This window comes from Anomaloglossus baeobatrachus, chromosome 9 (genome assembly GCF_048569485.1).
Source record: "Anomaloglossus baeobatrachus isolate aAnoBae1 chromosome 9, aAnoBae1.hap1, whole genome shotgun sequence".
NCBI classification, from domain to species: Eukaryota; Metazoa; Chordata; class Amphibia; order Anura; family Aromobatidae; genus Anomaloglossus; species Anomaloglossus baeobatrachus.
In genome coordinates this window covers 207974026-207992040 of record NC_134361.1, presented here as the reverse complement: position 1 = coordinate 207992040, position 18015 = coordinate 207974026, and the positions used below count along the sequence as shown (strand labels likewise).

Below are 18015 nucleotides of genomic sequence, written 5' to 3'. Positions count from 1 at the left end.
GCCTAATTCCGGGGTTTCTCCCTAAGGTGGTATCCCCCTTTCAGATGGATCAAGGAACCATTCTTGAAGCCGACCGTTCTGCTGGGCTTCCGGTTCCATCAGGGCTGAAGGCCCATTCTACCAGAGCCGTGGGTACATCCTGGGCATTACGGCACCAGGCTACGGCTCAACCGGTGTGCCAGGCGGCTACCTGGTCGAGTCTGCACACCTTCACCATGCATTAGCAGGTGCATTCCTACGCTTAGGCGGATGCCAGCCTAAGTAGAAGACTCCTACAGGCGGCGGTTGCCTCCATGTAGGGAACGACTGTTTTACAGTCCAAACTTGAGGTATTAATTTACCCACCCAGGGACTGCTTTTGGACGTCCCAATCGTCTGGGTCTCCCAATGGAGCGCCGAAGAAGAAGGGAATTTTGTTACTTACCGTAAATTCCTTTTCTTCTAGCTCCAATTGGGAGACCCAGCACCCGCCCCTGTTTCCTTCGGGATTTTTGGTTGTTCGGGTACACATGTTGTTCATGTTGAACGGTTTTCAGTTCTCCGATGTTCTTCGGATTGAATTTGTTTAAACCAGTTATTGGCTTTCCTCCTTCTTGCTTTGGCACTAAAACTGAGCATCCCGTGTTCCCACGGGGGGTGTATAGCCAGAAGGGGAGGGGCCTTACACTTTTTAGTGTAATGCTTTGTGTGGCCTCCGGAGGCAGTAGCTATACACCCAATCGTCTGGGTCTCCCAATTGGAGCTAGAAGAAAAGGAATTTACGGTAAGTAACAAAATTCCCTTCATTTGTAGCCGTGGTTGGGGACGTCTCCTCAGCTTGTTGCTCAAACGACTTGTTGCGATGTTTTGGTTCTTAGGCTATGTGCACACGGGACAATGTACCCGCGGATATATCCGCAGGTACGTCCGCAGGTTTCCTGCAGCTGATCCCCGGAATCCGCAGCTAGTTTTAGCTGCGGGATTCCAGTGAAATATCTGCGGTAAACCTGCGGACATTCGTATGACTTACCTGCGGAAGTCCCGGCCTCTATCTCCATAGTGGAGCGCCGGGATTTCCGCAGGTAATTCCTCAGGAATAATTGACATGCAGTTATGTGCAGCTGCGCGACATCCGCAGCATGTTCCACAGCCGTACGTATCCGCAGCATGGACACAGCACTCCCCATGTCCCATAGGATAACATGGGGAGTGTGTGTACTTGCTGAAACCTGCGGATTTATCTGGAAAAATCAGAAAATCCACGGATATTCCGCAGATAAATCCGCAGGTTTAATCTCCCGAGGGCACATAGCCTTAGAGCGATCTGGAAATGAGTGAGGTTTTCAGAGTGTCCTGCGTTTCGGGCAGATTGTCACAATTTTTACTGTAAGAGGAGGCAAAGTGCTAGACCTCTTCATCTGGGGTCAACTTCTTGCCTCCCGCTCCCCCATCTGCGCCTCCCTGTCTGCACCCGCGCCACTCGTCTGCGCCTCCCCGTCTGCGCTCCCCCGTCTGTGCTCCCCCGTCTGCACCCATCTGCACCACTCGTCTGTGCTCCCCCGTCTGCACCCATCTGCACCACTCATCTGTGCTCCCCCGTCTGCACCCATCTGCACCACTCATCTGTGCTCCCCCGTCTGCACCCATCTGCACCACTCATCTGTGCTCCCCCGTCTGCACCCATCTGCACCACTCATCTGTGCTCCCCCGTCTGCACCCATCTGCACCACTCATCTGTGCTCCCCCGTCTGCACCCATCTGCACCACTCATCTGTGCTCCCCTGTCTGCGCCCCCCCCCCCTCCCCTGTCTGCGCCCGTCTGTGCTCCCCTCATCTGCGCCCACTCATCTGCGCCATAACCTCCCCCCCCCGGATGCGCTCCCTATCGGCGCCCCCCGTCTCCGCCCGTTCACTCACGGCCCTTCCTTTCTTTTTGCCACAGATCATCATGCAGAACAGCCCGGAGCAGGAGCGGATGAGAGCTTTCCCCGGACCCCTGGTGAAGTAAGAATCCTCTCACCTATATTAATAAAAATGACCTCCTGGGGTCTAATTCATGGCTCACCCACGAATATCCGTCATCGGGGGAGGGTAAATGTGAGAAGTCTCGGCCCCCCGCCCTTGTATATGCTGGTTGGATTGTGGCTCGTGTCTGTTGCCTGGAAGTTTCCCGTTCACTCTTTTTTTTTTTTTTAATCTGCAGAGATGAAACTCACAAAGTCGACGTCATCAATTTTGCACAAAATAAAGCCAAAGATTGTTCACAAAACGAGAAGTTGTTAGACCAGGAGTCTGCGCGTCTGCTGTGGGACTTCATCGTTCTCATGTGCCGGCAGAATGGGGTGAGTAGTCCTGACCTCGGAGGCTGCAGTGATGCATTGTGTGCGGCTGCGTGTATCTCTGCTCGGTCTACTGGTGAACTCCAAGTTCCAGCATGCCCTGAAGCCTCCTACCACTCCCGGGATGTGGTTGTGGGAGTGACGAGCTCGGTGTTGCACAGAGCTGGCTGTGGTGCTGCACTGCTGACCACACTGACAGGAGGACGCTCTGTAATCCTAGGGTGGATGATGGGTGTCAGAAATACTGCCGATGTCACATAACCCGGTGGGGGTGTAGTTTATGGGGTTGTGTAATGCTGCTGACATCTACAGGTCTGGCGCGCTGCCGGCAGGTACCATGGACGCCTCAGTGTAATTGAAGACAACCCACGTAACCCATTCTTACTCTTTTAGACCGTCGTAGGGACCGACATTGCGGAGCTTCTCCTCCAGGACCACAAAACCGTCTGGCTTCCAGGGAAGTCGCCCAACGAAGCGAATCTGATCGATTTTACCAACGAGCCTTTGGAGCAGGAGGAAGAGTCCGGGGCATCGCAGCTCTCCTTCCTCACAGACACCTTTCCTGACTCGGGGGTCGTTCTGGAGAAGGAGACGGAGAGGTTCAGGGAGCTGCTGCTTTTCGGACGTAAAAAGGTGAGTGTTCTGTTTATTCTTGGTGCCTCCTACACATTCCCTTTCCCCATCTTGTTACCGCGAGGTCTCCTGCACATTCCCTTTCCCCATCTTGTTACTGCGAGGCCTCCTGCACATTCCCTTTCCCCATTTTGTTACCGCGAGGTCTCCTTCACATTCCCTTTCCCCATTTTGTTACCGCGAGGTCTCCTGCACATTCCCTTTTCTCTCGTCTTGTTACCGCGAAGCCTCCTGCACATTCCCTTTTCCCCGCCTCGTTACCACTGGGGATTCCTGCACATTCCCTTTCTCCCGTCTTGTTACCGCTGGGGAGTCCTGCACCTTCCCTTTTCCCCTGTCTGGTTACCGCTTGGCGCGGTTTCTCTTTTTCTTGTGACATCGGAGTCTTTTGCTTTCTGAATATTTCATGTGTCTGGTTGTGAGTGACAGGGGATCGGCGGCGCCCGGACTGAATTTCCTTGTCCCTTTGATAGGATGCGCTGGAGTCGGCCATGAAGCACGGGCTGTGGGGCCACGCTCTGCTGCTCGCCAGTAAAATGGATAGTCGCACACACGCCCGGGTAATGACCAGGTGAGGAATGCTGCGTTATGTAACGGATGTGGAGCCACCGCCCCGCGCACTCCCACATTACACCTGCCTGATCCAGGCTCACCGTGTCCTGGAAATACTCTGTGCTGGTGTTATAACTCTTATAATGAGGGCGGCTATTGGAGGTTAGGGAGAGGGGTCTGGGTAGATGTGGGGGCCGGTCACCACCACCATGGTGGTCCAGCTGGTAGATGTCGCAGCTGTCATCCCTTTTGTGTTTGGTCCTAGGTTTGCCAACAGTCTCCCGATTAATGATCCCCTGCAGACGGTGTATCAGCTGCTGTCTGGGAGGATGCCGGCAGCCGCCACGGTGAGTGTCGGGAGTGGGCGGGGGTGACTGCGCCCAAAGCCTGTATTCTAATGTAATATGCTGATTGCAGTGTTGTGGGGACGAGAAATGGGGCGACTGGCGGCCACATCTCGCTATGGTGCTCTCCAACCTGACCAATAATGTGGATGTCCCCACCCGGACCATCGTGACTATGGGAGACACGCTGGGTGAGTGTGGTGGTCAGCGGCGGAGGCTGCGGCCCAGGCGTCTATGATGATCCTATACATAAAGCTGTAATTGCTCCTCACATGTATAACCTTCTCCCCCCGCAGCCTCCCGAGGGCTCCTGGACGCCGCTCATTTCTGCTATTTAATGGCGCAGGTCGGGTTTGGCGTATTCACCAAGAAAACAACCAAGTTAGTTCTCATCGGCTCCAACCACAGGTGAGAGCGCAGCAGTGGGCAATGTCCTATACCCACACTGCCGTCTACTGTCCGCTGTTGTCAGCCGCTCCTCGTCAGGGTGCGCACAGGTGCCAGGTCTATGGATTTCCCATGATGTTACCTTGTGTTTTCTTCCCAGTTTGCCTTTTGCTAAGTTTGCCAGTAATGAAGCCATCCAGAGGACCGAGGCCTACGAGTACGCCCAGTCCCTGGGGGCGCACACCATCTCCCTCCCCAATATTCAGGTAGGGGCTGCGGGGGTCCGCTGTGCTCCGGGACCGGGCCCTGCTCGGTGATTGATTGGACTTTCTCTCGCAGGTCTTTAAGTTCGTCTATGCCTGTCGCCTGGCTGAGTACGGCCTCTCCGCTCAGGCCTTCCACTACTGTGAAGTCATCTCCAAGACCATCACCAGGCACCCGTCCTTCTACTCCTCCGTGCTGGTGGGCCAGCTGCTCGAGGTGAGCATACCCCCACATGGTGCAGAATAATGGCCGCTCTGTGAACTATACATCATCGTCTGTGGATTCCTCCTGGATTTACCCCAGTAAATGGCAGCAGGCCGAGCCTCGTGTGGGGTCCCCAGCCCACCTCTGCACTTTGCTCTGTTTTTTTCTGGTTGGGGTAATATTTGGCAGATTCGGTTTTCCTGGCCTGATACTTTGTGACTGTCCCCTATGTATACGCAGCTCCCGAGCGCTCGTAATCCTGTTAACCCTGTGTATGCTGTTTTTTCAGGTGTCCTCACATTTGAGGTTTTTCGATCCTCAGTTAAAGGAGAAGCCTGAGCAGGAGTTATTTGTGGAGCCTCCATGGCTTCTGAGGCTGCGTCACCTGGACATGCAGATGAAGGTACGTGTGCAGCGGTTCAGCCCGACGTGGATGGAGCAGGACGGGAGGACCAATGCTTCTCTTGTTGTCTTCCACCTCCTGTAGCAAGGCACGGTGGTGTACAACACTGGCAGGACGACTCCACAGCAGTACGCCTGCAGCACGCCCAGCTCCGAGCAAGACCAGATCAGCCAGTCTGAGGGCATCACTGCTATACACGATGTGCCCGCCGCCACCGACAATCCACTGCTGACCAACTACCTCCCTAACATGATGGCCACGCAGGGGGTTCAGCTGGCGCTGCCGGGTAAGGGACCGTCAATGACACCACAATAATTGGAGCAGCAGCCAGACAGCGCGGCCCCCCTCCTGTGTCATGTATGGGGGGCACCAACCAACACTAAGGGGAAGTAATGAACCCGAGAGGGATGAATGTGCTGGATCATAAGGGGCGATGCCTCTACTCCAGGGGTGGGCAATTAATTTCACATGAGATACTGTGACTGGAAGACCGAACCAAAAGAATGAACCTAATGCTGCCCCTTATTGTTTTGAATTAATTTGTATCACTTAATATTGAGACCCTTCGTCTCTCGGCTGTGAATAATCGGTGACCCGTCCTTCGTCTCTCGGCTGTGAGTGGTCAGTGACTGGTCCTTCGTCTCTCGGTTGTGAGCTCTGCCCCTAGAGGTCTCTCGGCTGTGAGTGGTCGGTGACCCATCCTTCGTCTCTCGGCTGTGAGTGGTCGGTGACCCATCCTTCGTCTCTCGGCTGTGAGTGGTCGGTGACCCGTCCTTCGTCTCTCGGCTGTGAGTGGTCGGTGACCCGTCCTTCGTCTCTCGGCTGTGAGTGGTCGGTGACCCGTCCTTCGTCTCTCGGCTGTGAGTGGTCGGTGACCCGTCCTTCGTCTCTCGGCTGTGAGTGGTCGGTGACCCGTCCTTCGTCTCTCGGCTGTGAGTGGTCGGTGACCCGTCCTTCGTCTCTCGGCTGTGAGCGGTCGGGGACCTGTCCTTCGTCTCTCGGCTGTGAGCGGTCGGTGACCCGTCCTTCGTCTCTCGGCTGTGAGCGGTCGGTGACCCGTCCTTAGTCTCTCGGCTGTGAGTGGTCGGTGACCCGTCCTTCGTCTCTCGGCTGTGAGTGGTCGGTGACCCGTCCTTAGTCTCTCGGCTGTGAGTGGTCGGTGACCCGTCCTTAGACTCTCGGCTGTGAGTGGTCGGTGACCCGTCCTTCGTCTCTCGGCTGTGAGCTCTGCCCTTGGAGGTCTCTCGGTCTGCGCCATGCTGTCAGATGTTGGTGGATGTGGTGCCTTCTCTCGGTGGTCATGAGGGTGGTTTCCTGGTGGGAGGGTGACATTACCTGTTAGAGGGGGGGACACCAGGCCGCTTTTCTCCTCGCCCCTGTATATTTCTCTATGATCTTTGTGCCGGCGCCTGTTGTTTGAGTTTTTATTGTAAGGTTGTTCATGATTTTTTCTTTCCAGGTCCTGATAACGCTGCTGCTCTTTATCCACCACCCCTTCCCCCGGGCGGTGATCTGCCGAGCTCTGTGGCCCCCAATGCATTTCCCCCCAATGCATTTCCCCCCATGCCAGCACCTGGACCCGGGTTTGTACCTGTAAGCGGTGACCAGGGGCCTATGTATACCCCGGCTCCCATGGAATCAGTGCCGAGCCCTCCTCACTCTGCAGAATTCACTCCTCCAGAGCAGTGGATCCCGGATCCAGGTGAGCCCGTCCCTCGGGGTCCGCACCATGGACACTTGGGGGGGGTTGATTTATCACACAGACCCCTCCATTTGTTGTAGATGACCTGCCTGGGTACGGGGTTAATCTTCTCCTCCATATTGGAGTACAAGCCTCATTCATTCTCATTTTGTCTTCAGCCCAGAGACCCCCGACAAACTCCCCCACCAAGACCACCTTCCACGACTCTGGATTTGACTTCTATGGAGAAATGGCAAAAATGGTAATTATCCACATCCTGATTGGCTGGAATCCCATGCAGGGTTAATGCGGCTGTTGGTGACTATTAACCCTTGCTGTTCTGTTAGGCTCCGGGCCCGAGGTCCAGGACGGTGTCTCAGTCGTCGTCTCACATGGTGAGCCGCAGGGTGTTATAGGGAGACTCACCCCCTGCTCCGCAGCGTCCCCCTCACGCTATATGTTCTTATGTGCAGAGACGGACCCGGACCACCTCTGAATCCTCCACCCACTCAGTCGGCTCCACCCGGAGGAGCTCCATCGGTTTACAGCCGTCGCCGCCTCCTATACCGGAAATGAAAAAGCCGGAGCCAAAGAAAGACACGAAGGCCATTGCTTCCCATGGGGTGAGCCGTGCCGAGCTGCCGCCGGGCGCAGAGACCACGGGGTCACATTAATGCAGAGCAGTGCAGCCGCTCTGTACAGGGCGGTCTCACCGCTCTATGTTCTGGCTGTCAGTACAGGGTCCCCCTGCTGCCGCAGCGTTTCCTGGGGGTCTCACCATGACGTACGGTTACGGCTATGTATCACTGACCCTCCTGTGCCCTGTAGCAGACGCTCGGCTTCCGGTTCTGATACTTTTCTCTCTTCATACCATTTTGTAGAGCGGTAGAAGTTGGTTTGGCTGGCTGATGAGGAAAGGGAAGAACGAGGCCCACCTGCCCGACGACAGGAACAAATCTGTAAGGACGAGCGGCTTGTATTCTGCGTTCTGTGCTCTAGGGGGCAGCGTTGTCCGCCGGCGTCTCTGCCTCTTCCACAGTCACTAGGTTCATGTCTGATCTGAGGACAGACCCTGACCAGGCCCCGTGGTAGATGCGGCACTTCTCCTCCAGCAGTGTGAGCAGAGCAAACCATCCCCCCGTGATGTGCACGGCCGCGGAGCGCTGCAGTCCCCCTGTGATGTGCACGGCCGCGGAGCGCTGCAGTCCTCAATAATGTGCACGGCCGCGGAGCACTGCAGTCCCCCTGTGATGTGCACGGCCGCTGAGCGCTGCAGTCCTCAATAATGTGCACGGCCGCGGAGCGCAGCAGTCCTCAATGTGCACGGCCGCGGAGCACTGCAGTCCCCCTGCGATGTGCACGGCCGCGGAGCGCTGCAGTCCTCAATGTGCACGGCCGCAGAGTGCTGCAGTCCTCCCGCGATGGCTGCGGAGATGGCCGCAGAGCGCTGCAGTCCCCTGTATCGTGCACGGCCGCAGAGCGCTGCAGTCTTCAATAATGTGCACGGCTGCGGAGCGCAGCAGTCCCCCTGCAATGTGCACGGCCGCGGAGCTCTGCAGTCCCCCTGTGATGTGTACGGATGCGGTCCCCATTGATGACTTCTGGCGTTTCACCGGTCACACGAGTGGTGGCCACTGTCCCCATTGATGACTTCTGACGTTTCGCTTGTCACGCAAGCAGTGGCCGCAGTCCCCATTGATGACATGACGTTTTGCCGGTCACACGAGCAGTGGCTGCAGTCCCCATTGGTGACTTATGACGTTTCGCCGGTCACACGAGTGGTGGCCGCAGTCCCCATTGATGACTTCTGGCGTTTCGCCGGTCACACGAGCGGTGGCCACTGTCCCCATTGTTGACTTCTGGCGTTTCGCCGGTCACTTGCTGAAGACTTTTCTTTGTGTTGTAGATTGTGTGGGATGAAGCACGACAGCGGTGGATTAACCAGGATGAGCCGGAGGGGGAGGATGTGAGTGTCCGGTGTCCGGTCTCGTCCTCATCGGAGGATGCACTGTGGTTATTGTGAATGATCCAATTGGGATCCTTTCATTCCAGAACAAGCCGCTGCCTCCGCCTCCGTCCGGCATGCCGAAGAGACCGGCCCCCTCAGGCCCAGGAGTGGCCGGCGCCCCCCCCAATCCTTCAGTGAACATGTTCTCCATAAAAGCAGGTACAGATATCGCTCCTCCCAATCCAGGGGCAGCAGAAGTGACGGGACCACCTATTACATCAGGTTTTGCTTCTTTCTCCCCTTGTGTATCGCTGACATATGCTGAGCGCACCCATTCTGCTTCTCATCCTCCGCCAGTTGGAGCTCGGGCTCGATATGTGGACGTGTTAAACCCTGGGGGCAACAAACCGGCCCACCCTGTGCCGCCACCAGCTGATCTGTTTGCTCCCTTGACCCCGATGCCGATCCCTACAAATCTCTTTGTCCCGAACGCTGGTAAGTGGTTAATCTGCACCTGCCCATCCTTCATCCATGTACCCCCCCGGGGGGCAGATGATATACAGGGTCCGGTCAAATGCTCTGCAGCACGGGCCACTCTACCCCCGGGGGGCAGATATCATACAGGGTCCGGTCACATCCTCTGCCGCAGGGGCCGCTCTGCTCCCAGGGGCAGATATCATACAGGGTCCGGTCACATCCTCTGCCGCAGGGGCCGCTCTGCTCCCAGGGGCAGATATCATACAGGGTCCGGTCACATCCTCTGCAGCAGGGGCCGCTCTGCTCCCAGGGGGCAGTTATTATACAGGGTCCGGTCACATCCTCTGCAGCAGGGGCCGCTCTGCTCCCGGGGGCAGTTATTATACAGGGTCCGGTCACATCCTCTGCAGCAGGGGCTGCTCTGCTCCCGGGGGCAGTTATTATCCAGGGTCTGGTCACATCCTCTGCAGCAGGGGCGGCTCTGCTCCCGGGGGCAGATATCATACAGGGTCCGGTCACATCCTCTGCAGCAGGGGCCGCTCTGCTCCCGGGGGCAGTTATTATCCAGGGTCTGGTCACATCCTCTGCAGCAGGGGCCGCTCTGCTCCCGGGGGCAGTTATTATACAGGGTCCGGTCACATCCTCTGCAGCAGGGGCTGCTCTGCTCCCGGGGGCAGTTATTATCCAGGGTCTGGTCACATCCTCTGCAGCAGGGGCCGCTCTGCTCCCGGGGGCAGATATCATACAGGGTCCGGTCACATCCTCTGCAGCAGGGGCCGCTCTGCTCCCGGGGGCAGTTATTATCCAGGGTCTGGTCACATCCTCTGCAGCAGGGGCCGCTCTGCTCCCGGGGGCAGTTATTATACAGGGTCCGGGTCACATCCTCTGCAGCAGGGGCTGCTCTGCTCCCGGGGGGCAGTTATTATCCAGGGTCTGGTCACATCCTCTGCAGCAGGGGCCGCTCTGCTCCCGGGGGCAGTTATTATCCAGGGTCTGGTCACATCCTCTGCAGCAGGGGCCGCTCTGCTCCCGGGGGCAGTTATTATCCAGGGTCTGGTCACATCCTCTGCAGCAGGGGCCGCTCTGCTCCCGGGGGCAGATATCATACAGGGTCCGGTCGCATCCTCTGCAGCAGGGGCTGCTCTGCTCCCGGGGGCAGTTATTATCCAGGGTCCGGTCGCATCCTCTGCAGCAGGGGCCGCTCTGCTCCCGGGGGCCGCTATCATACAGGGTCCGGTCACATCCTTTGCAGCAGGGGCCGCTCTGCTCCCGGGGGCAGTTATTATACAGGGTCCGGTCGCATCCTCTGCAGCAGGGGCCGCTCTGCTCCCGGGGGCAGATATCATACAGGGTCCGGTCGCATCCTCTGCAGCAGGCGCCGCTCTGCTCCCGGGGGCAGTTATTATACAGGGTCCGGTCACATGCTCTGCAGCAGGGGCCGCTCTGCTCCCGGGGGCAGTTATTATGCAGGGTCCGGTCACATCCTCTGCAGCAGGGGCGCTCTGCTCCCGGGGGAAGTTATTATACAGGGTCCGGTTCGGTGGTCTCGGTGGCTGCTGCTGTGGTGTTTGCATGATGGTGATCTATTTCCATGGTTTCTGACAGTCCCAGAAGAATGTCACCCGCCGGTTGGTTCTGAGGCAGAGATGGTCCAGTCGTCCGATCAGCCCGGCGTGGACGGCTCCGCACACACACAGGTGAGACGCCGCCTTGTGATGAATGGGAGATTCGGGAACCTTTCACTGGATCCCCTAAACCTTCAGCCAAGTAGTGATCATCACCGGGGAGATCCGTGCTGGAGGCTCCTTGGCCTCTGCCTCCTGGAGTCCGGTTTGTGGCGGGCGCTCCTGATGATTGGCAGGGGGTGCAGATCTCTGACACCAGGGGATCGGGCACAGCTGCCAATACAGGGGCCCGGTATACAGCAAGCCGTGAGGGACATTCACCGGCCACCGCTGGCCATACTTATGTGGTGGTTGGTAACCTAGGTAACGAGCGGTAAATATTGAGATGAAAAATCTGTGTTCTTGAGAGTGGAGCGAGCGCGTAATAAATGACAGGATTACTTATATCTACCGGAGGCCGAGCGCCCATCCGATATCCTGCTACTCTCTGTGAGGGAGGGGGGCCGCGCTGCTCTCTGCGGGGGTAAAGGGGGGCCGCACTGCTCTCTGCGGGGGTAAAGGGGGGCCGCACTGCTCTGCGGGGGTAAAGGGGGGCCGCGCTGCTCTCTGCGGGGGTAAAGGGGGGCCGCGCTGCTCTCTGCGGGGGTAAAGGGGGGGCCGCGCTGCTCTCTGCGGGGGTAAAGGGGGGCCGCGCTGCTCTCTGCGGGGGTAAAGGGGGGCCGCGCTGCTCTCTGCGGGGGTAAAGGGGGGCCACGCTGCTCTCTGCGGGGGTAAAGGGGGGCCGCGCTGCTCTCTGCGGGGGTAAAGGGGGGCCGCGCTGCTCTCTGCGGGGGTAAAGGGGGGCCGCGCTGCTCTCTGCGGGGCTAAAGGGGGGCCGCGCTGCTCTCTGCGGGGGTAAAGGGGGGCCGCGCTGCTCTCTGCGGGGAGTAAAGGGGGGCCGCGCTGCTCTTTGGGGGGTGAGTGTGCTGCTCTCTTGGGGGGGTGAGTGTGCTGCTTTCTTGGGGGGGTGAGTGTGCTGCTTTCTTGGGGGGGTGAGTGTGCTGCTTTCTTGGGGGGGTGAGTGTGCTGCTTTCTTGGGGGGGTGAGTGTGCTGCTCTCTTTGGGGGGGTGAGTGTTCTGCTCTCTTTGGGGGGGTGAGTGTTCTGCTCTCTTTGGGGGGGGTGAGTGTTCTGCTCTCTTTGGGGGGGGTGAGTGTTCTGCTCTCTTTGGGGGGGGGTGAGTGTTCTGCTCTCTTTGGGGGGGGTGAGGGTGCCGCTCTCTTTGGGGGGGGTGAGGGTGCCGCTCTCTTTGGGGGGGGTGAGGGTGCCGCTCTCTTTGGGGGGGGTGAGGGTGCCGCTCTCTTTGGGGGGGGGGGTGAGGGTGCCGCTCTCTTTGGGGGGGGGGGTGAGGGTGCCGCTCTCTTTGGGGGGGGGGGGTGAGGGTGCCGCTCTCTTTGGGGGGGGGGGGGGGTGAGGGTGCCGCTCTCTTTGGGGGGGGGGGGGTGAGGGTGCCGCTCTCTTTGGGGGGGGGGGGTGAGGGTGCCGCTCTCTTTGGGGGGGGTGAGGGTGCCGCTCTCTTTGGGGGGGGGGGTGAGGGTGCCGCTCTCTTTGGGGGGGGGGGGTGAGGGTGCCGCTCTCTTTGGGGGGGGGTGAGGGTGCCGCTCTCTTTGGGGGGGGGTGAGGGTGCCGCTCTCTTTAAGGGGGGGGGTGAGGGTGCCGCTCTCTTTAAGGGGGGGGGTGAGGGTGCCGCTCTCTTTGGGGGGGGGTGAGGGTGCCGCTCTCTTTGGGGGGGGGGGGTGAGGGTGCCGCTCTCTTTGGGGGGGGGGGGTGAGGGTGCCGCTCTCTTCGGGGGGGGGGGGGGAGGGTGGCCGCTCTCTTTGGGGGAGATTGCTCGCCGGTCGGTGTGTGAGACCCTGGTGAATATTTATCGCTTCTCTTTCAGTTTTTGGCCTCTGGCCTGGATCTCCCAGTGGCTAATCATGAAGACGTCCCCTCCGGAGAGGTAAGATCCAGCGGGATCAGGCAGTGCCCCCATTCTGCATCGTGTCATTTCCCATCATCGCCCATGCGGAGGAGCCGGCCGCTACATACCGAGGAGGGGTTTGCGCCTCTTTGGGTAAAGCGCTGATCGTCCAGTGTCGGGAGCTGCACTTAACGTCAGTTTTACCTTCTTCAGGCTTTTGGGCCGGGGTCCAGCGCTCTTCAGCAATGTGGCTGCTAACAAGCGGTTTCCTAAAAATAACTGTGCGGCCATTGCCAACAAGTGGTGTGTAATTAAAGGGATTGTCCCGGTATGGAAGTCTGCAGTCTGTGACTCCCCTTATTGCACGCACTGTCAGGATTCTCCGGGCAGACATGTGACCTATGCGATATGTACACTCCCGGCCACATTCCGACTAGTCGTGTCGCCTCGCTCAGCTCACTTGTTTTGAGCAATGTAAGGAAACCCTTAGTGATTCCAGATTTCCGTACAACCCTTTATCTCCAGGGATGAGGCGCAGCGCTGCTGTCATGTTTGGGAAAGGGCTTGTTAGTGATGGCCCCTGTGAGGCGCATGTCCCCGGCCTCAGACCCCTCCCGGCCCGCGCTCTCCGCACATCGGCCGTCCTCGTGTGCTGTGTTTCGGCCGGACGTCTGCAGGGTGGGACGCTGGATGATGCATGGTTTTCTCATTAGTTGTGTGTGGATTTTGCTTTTTCTTTGTAGCTTTCTCGGTCTAGCTCTCTGAGCTCCTTATCTCGTGAAGTAAGCCGGCATTTCCATCAGGTACACGCCGCTGGCCACCGCAGGGGTGCTGCTGCTGCTTTTTTTTTTCCACCCTGATGTTTTCTTTCTTTTTGACACGTTTCATGTACTAATTTAGCTTGCCTTCTCTTACCTTGTCTTCACCCTGCGCTCTCGTTCCCTCACGTCTGCCACTTTTGGGTCACTCACACAGACGCGTTCTGTGGTCACAGGGGGTGAGGCCGGCGGTGGTCGCTCTCCGGCCGCTCTGCTTGTGTTCTGCTCATCTTCAATGGATCTCCTCTCTAGTTTCATCTCTGCTTGCTGTCAATGAACGCAAAAGTCCCGCCCCGTTCTCGGTCTGGTCCCGCCCCGTTCTCGGTCTGGTCCCGCCCCGTTCTCGGTCTGGTCCGGCCCCGTTCTCTGTCTGGTCCCGCCCCGGTTCTCTGTCTGGTCACGCCCCCGGTTCTCTGTCTGGTCCCGCCCCCGGTTCTCTGTCTGGTCCCGCCCCCGGTTCTCTGTCTGGTCCCGCCCCCGGTTCTCTGTCTGGTCCCGCCCCCCGGTTCTCTGTCTGGTCCCGCCCCCGGTTCTCTGTCTGGTCCCGCCCCCGGTTCTCTGTCTGGTCCCGCCCCCGGTTCTCTGTCTGGTCCCGCCCCCGGTTCTCTGTCTGGTCCCGCCCCCGGTTCTCTGTCTGGTCCCGCCCCCGGTTCTCTGTCTGGTCCCGCCCCCGGTTCTCTGTCTGGTCCCGCCCCCGGTTCTCTGTCTGGTCCCGCCCCCGGTTCTCTGTCTGGTCCCGCCCCCGGTTCTCTGTCTGGTCCCGCCCCCGGTTCTCTGTCTGGTCCCGCCCCCGGTTCTCTGTCTGGTCCCGCCCCCGGTTCTCTGTCTGGTCCCGCCCCCGGTTCTCTGTCTGGTCCCGCCCCCGGTTCTCTGTCTGGTCCCGCCCCCGGTTCTCTGTCTGGTCCCGCCCCCGGTTCTCTGTCTGGTCCCGCCCCCGGTTCTCTGTCTGGTCCCGCCCCCGGTTCTCTGTCTGGTCCCGCCCCCGGTTCTCTGTCTGGTCCCGGTCCCGCCCCCGGTTCTCTGTCTGGTCCCGGTCCCGCCCCCGGTTCTCTGTCTGGTCCCGGTCCCGCCCCCGGTTCTCTGTCTGGTCCCGGTCCCGCCCCCGGTTCTCTGTCTGGTCCCGGTCCCGCCCCCGGTTCTCTGTCTGGTCCCGGTCCCGCCCCCGGTTCTCTGTCTGGTCCCGGTCCCGCCCCCCGGTCTCTGTCTGGTCCCGGTCCCGCCCCCGGTTCTCTGTCTGGTCCCGCCCCCGGTTCTCTGTCTGGTCCCGCCCCCGGTTCTCTGTCTGGTCCCGCCCCCGGTTCTCTGTCTGGTCCCGCCCCCGGTTCTCTGTCTGGTCCCGCCCCCGGTTCTCTGTCTGGTCCCGGTCCCGGTTCTCTGTCTGGTCCCGGTCCCGCCCCCGGTTCTCTGTCTGGTCCCGGTCCCGCCCCCGGTTCTCTGTCTGGTCCCGGTCCCGCCCCCGGTTCTCTGTCTGGTCCCGGTCCCGCCCCCGGTTCTCTGTCTGGTCCCGGTCCCGCCCCCGGTTCTCTGTCTGGTCCCGGTCCCGCCCCCGGTTCTCTGTCTGGTCCCGGTCCCGCCCCCGGTTCTCTGTCTGGTCCCGGTCCCGCCCCCGGTTCTCTGTCTGGTCCCGGTCCCGCCCCCGGTTCTCTGTCTGGTCCCGGTCCCGCCCCCGGTTCTCTGTCTGGTCCCGGTCCCGCCCCCGGTCTCTGTCTGGTCCCGGTCCCGCCCCCGGTCTCTGTCTGGTCCCGGTCCCGCCCCCGGTCTCACCCCCAAATACACCTTTGAATTAGTTTATTGACGGCAAGCCGGATGTTAGGAAATAAGGCTGAGTATAAAGTATTGTCTATTGCTGACTCTGTGGACACTTCCACTGCTGCCTATTTGCCCTCTTGGATGACTCAAGACAGGCGCTCGGTCCCGGACGACTCGGGGGTGGTGAGCGCTCGGTCCTGGACGGCTGGGATTTGTCAGTTGTTCGGCCTCGGACGACCCGGGGGTGGCGGGCGCTCGGTCCCGGACGGCCGAGGGCTTTGGTTCCTGACTAATATATTAACGGCACGGTATGTGCATGCTGCGGAGCCTGCTTGTCCCTCCTCACCAGTGCATGCCACATGATCCGTCCTCCAGTCCTTTCTTCACCGGTGTCTCCAGGATGGTCGGTGAAGGAGTTTTCCTGCAGAGCTGTAGACTCAGGTTGTAGGAGAGCGGACGGGTCTCTGCACAGTGACAGCTCCAGGGCTCATTCCATCCCTCACCCGTCCTCTGCTTGCTGTCAGTGACTGGAAACATTCTTGTTTACATCCAGAAGCTGAAAATCCCATTCCTGGACTTCACATTTGCTGAATGTAAACAGAATGGTCAGGCTGAGATGATGCGGCCCCGGCCTCCGCTCCTCTGTGTGCAGGGTCAGGTCAGGTCGGGCTGAATACTGGTGACAGTATACATAGAGTCCTGTGTAATGACAGCAAGCAGAGATCCTGAAAATTGGTGAAAAATACAAGGTCTTAGTCAGTTGTGCCCCCCGACTCCCGTCACGTGTGGTGACCGGGTGAAGCTGATGTCATCACTATGTATCTCTCCAGCTCTGCCGGCTCCTTCACCGTCGCTGCGAAACAAAAGGGAGATCTGACCCATTCTGTCTCTGTTCCAGGTCTCTGGTACCTCGGCCCCTGGCGCCGCTCCTCCTCCTCCTGCTGCTGCCGCCGTTCCCTTCTATAATCCTGCAAACTTTGCACAAGTGAGTAAAGTTCCGAAATCTGCACAACACTTACTGATGTAACACTGACCCCGAGACGTGCACCACTCACAACCAGAGCTGCAAACAAGCAGGATTCTTGTTTCCCCTCTGCTGCACATTACTGACATTAGCTTGTAAGGATCAGTTGTTTCTGCAGCTCTGGAGGTGACTGGAGGATAAGACCCAAAATATCCCTGGAATAGTGACTGCAGCTCTGGAGGTGACTGCAGGATCAGTCACTATGTGACAGCAGAATAGTGGGTACAGCACTAGAGGTGACTGGGGGCTAAGATACGATGTAAATACAGAATGGTGAGTACAGCTGTGGAGGTGACTGGAGGATTAAGATATGATTTAACGGCAGAATAGTGACTGCAGCTCTGGAGGATCAGACATGATGAAACAGCAGAATAGTGAGTGCAGCTCTGGAGGATATTAGACATGATGTAACAGGAGAATAGTGAGTGCAGCTCTGGAGGTGACTGGAGGATTAGACATGATGTAACAGCAGAATAGTGAGTGCAGCTCTGGAGGATAAGACATGATGTAACAGCAGAATAGTGAGTGCAGCTCTGGAGGATCAGACATGATGTAACAGCAGAATAGTGAGTGCAGCTCTGGAGGTGACTAGCAGATCAGACATGATGTAACAGCAGAATAGTGAGTGCAGCTCTGGAGGATCAGACATGATGTAACAGCAGAATAGTGAGTGCAGCTCTGGAGGTGATGTATTACTGCACATGGCCCTGACTCTTCCTCCTGTACCGCAGCCTCCTGCCTCCTCGGGTGCGGCGCGGCCTGTCCGGCTTGCTCAGCGGAAGTATCCGTCTCTGAAGTAGATGCTCCGTGGGCTGCGGATCCTCCTGAACATTTCACCAGGTCCGGCTGCAGTCTCCGGTGCCTCTGAGCGCACACTTGGATTCATCTTCTGGGTGAAGTGATTAACGCCTGGACTAGTCAGAGCGCGTTGTTGTTGCAGTGACTGTCGCTCCCCCTCGGCCCCCCCGGGGCCCGGATCATTCTAGAACCATCGTATGGAGAGAGAAGACGTCGCTCCTTGTGGCCTTTCCCTCATTGACGCTGCACAGCGCGAGCGCTAATAGTGCCGCCATGATGAGGCCGCGCTCCGCCCCTCCCCCACCCAGAGAATAATATATTAAGACTGAGACTAATGAACGCCAGAAGACGTCTCCTGACACCTGCGGCCAGTGCAGCCTGTGTATCACCGGTCCTGGTGGGCCGGGGGCGGTGCGTTCCTCTGCTGTACCCCTCCTCTACCCCTCCACCCTCCTGTAGATTTCACCCTCAACTTTCTGATCTCTGTGATTTTTTTTTTTTTTTTTTTAAGTGCAATATAATTAATTCTCTGATTAAACGACTCCTGGAAATAAATCAAAGGATTCTCCTCCGAAAATCAGGTGAGCGCCCCTCCCCCGCCCTCCTGTGTCTGCAGCACACCGCGGGACGCCCGGACGTCAGAGACGGACAGAGACACAGACTGGACGCTTTTAATGTTTTATAAAATTATTTAAATAAAAAAAATACACAAAAGCTTTGATCTCACAACAATCACTGAGCGTGCGGGGGAGGGGTCCGATATACACGGGCTGTCACTGTACTAAACAGAAGGCTGAGCGCAGCTCTGGAGAATAATAGTGGATCAGTAATGTATGTACACAGTGACTG

General features: G+C 58.5%; 1 protein-coding gene across 1 annotated transcript; it reads left to right on the top strand.

The window, feature by feature from the left end:
• Window positions 1-1924: 1924 nt before the first annotated feature.
• On the top strand, window positions 1925-17869 carry SEC16A (SEC16 homolog A, endoplasmic reticulum export factor). Its single transcript, XM_075324338.1, has 24 exons — window positions 1925-1983; window positions 2183-2321; window positions 2712-2951; window positions 3425-3522; window positions 3769-3850; window positions 3921-4038; window positions 4144-4255; window positions 4395-4500; window positions 4574-4714; window positions 4992-5105; window positions 5190-5391; window positions 6565-6807; window positions 6966-7048; window positions 7134-7181; window positions 7260-7409; window positions 7668-7745; window positions 8693-8752; window positions 8839-8953; window positions 9092-9229; window positions 10817-10908; window positions 12757-12816; window positions 13521-13580; window positions 16243-16329; window positions 17100-17869. The coding sequence occupies exons 1-24, from the start codon at window positions 1928-1930 to the stop codon at window positions 17166-17168; spliced, it is 2691 nt and encodes an 896-aa protein (XP_075180453.1). The 5' UTR covers window positions 1925-1927; the 3' UTR covers window positions 17169-17869.
• Window positions 17870-18015: the final 146 nt, after the last annotated feature.

Coding starts and splice junctions, on each gene's coding strand:
- SEC16A (XM_075324338.1), top strand. CDS start 1,928: ATGCAGAACAGCCCGGAGCAGGAGCGGATGAGAGCTTTCCCCGGACCC. Junction 4,039..4,143: donor GACTATGGGAGACACGCTGG/GTGAGTGTGGTG, acceptor CTCCCCCCGCAG/CCTCCCGAGGGCTCCTGGAC. Junction 8,954..9,091: donor CATGTTCTCCATAAAAGCAG/GTACAGATATCG, acceptor ATCCTCCGCCAG/TTGGAGCTCGGGCTCGATAT.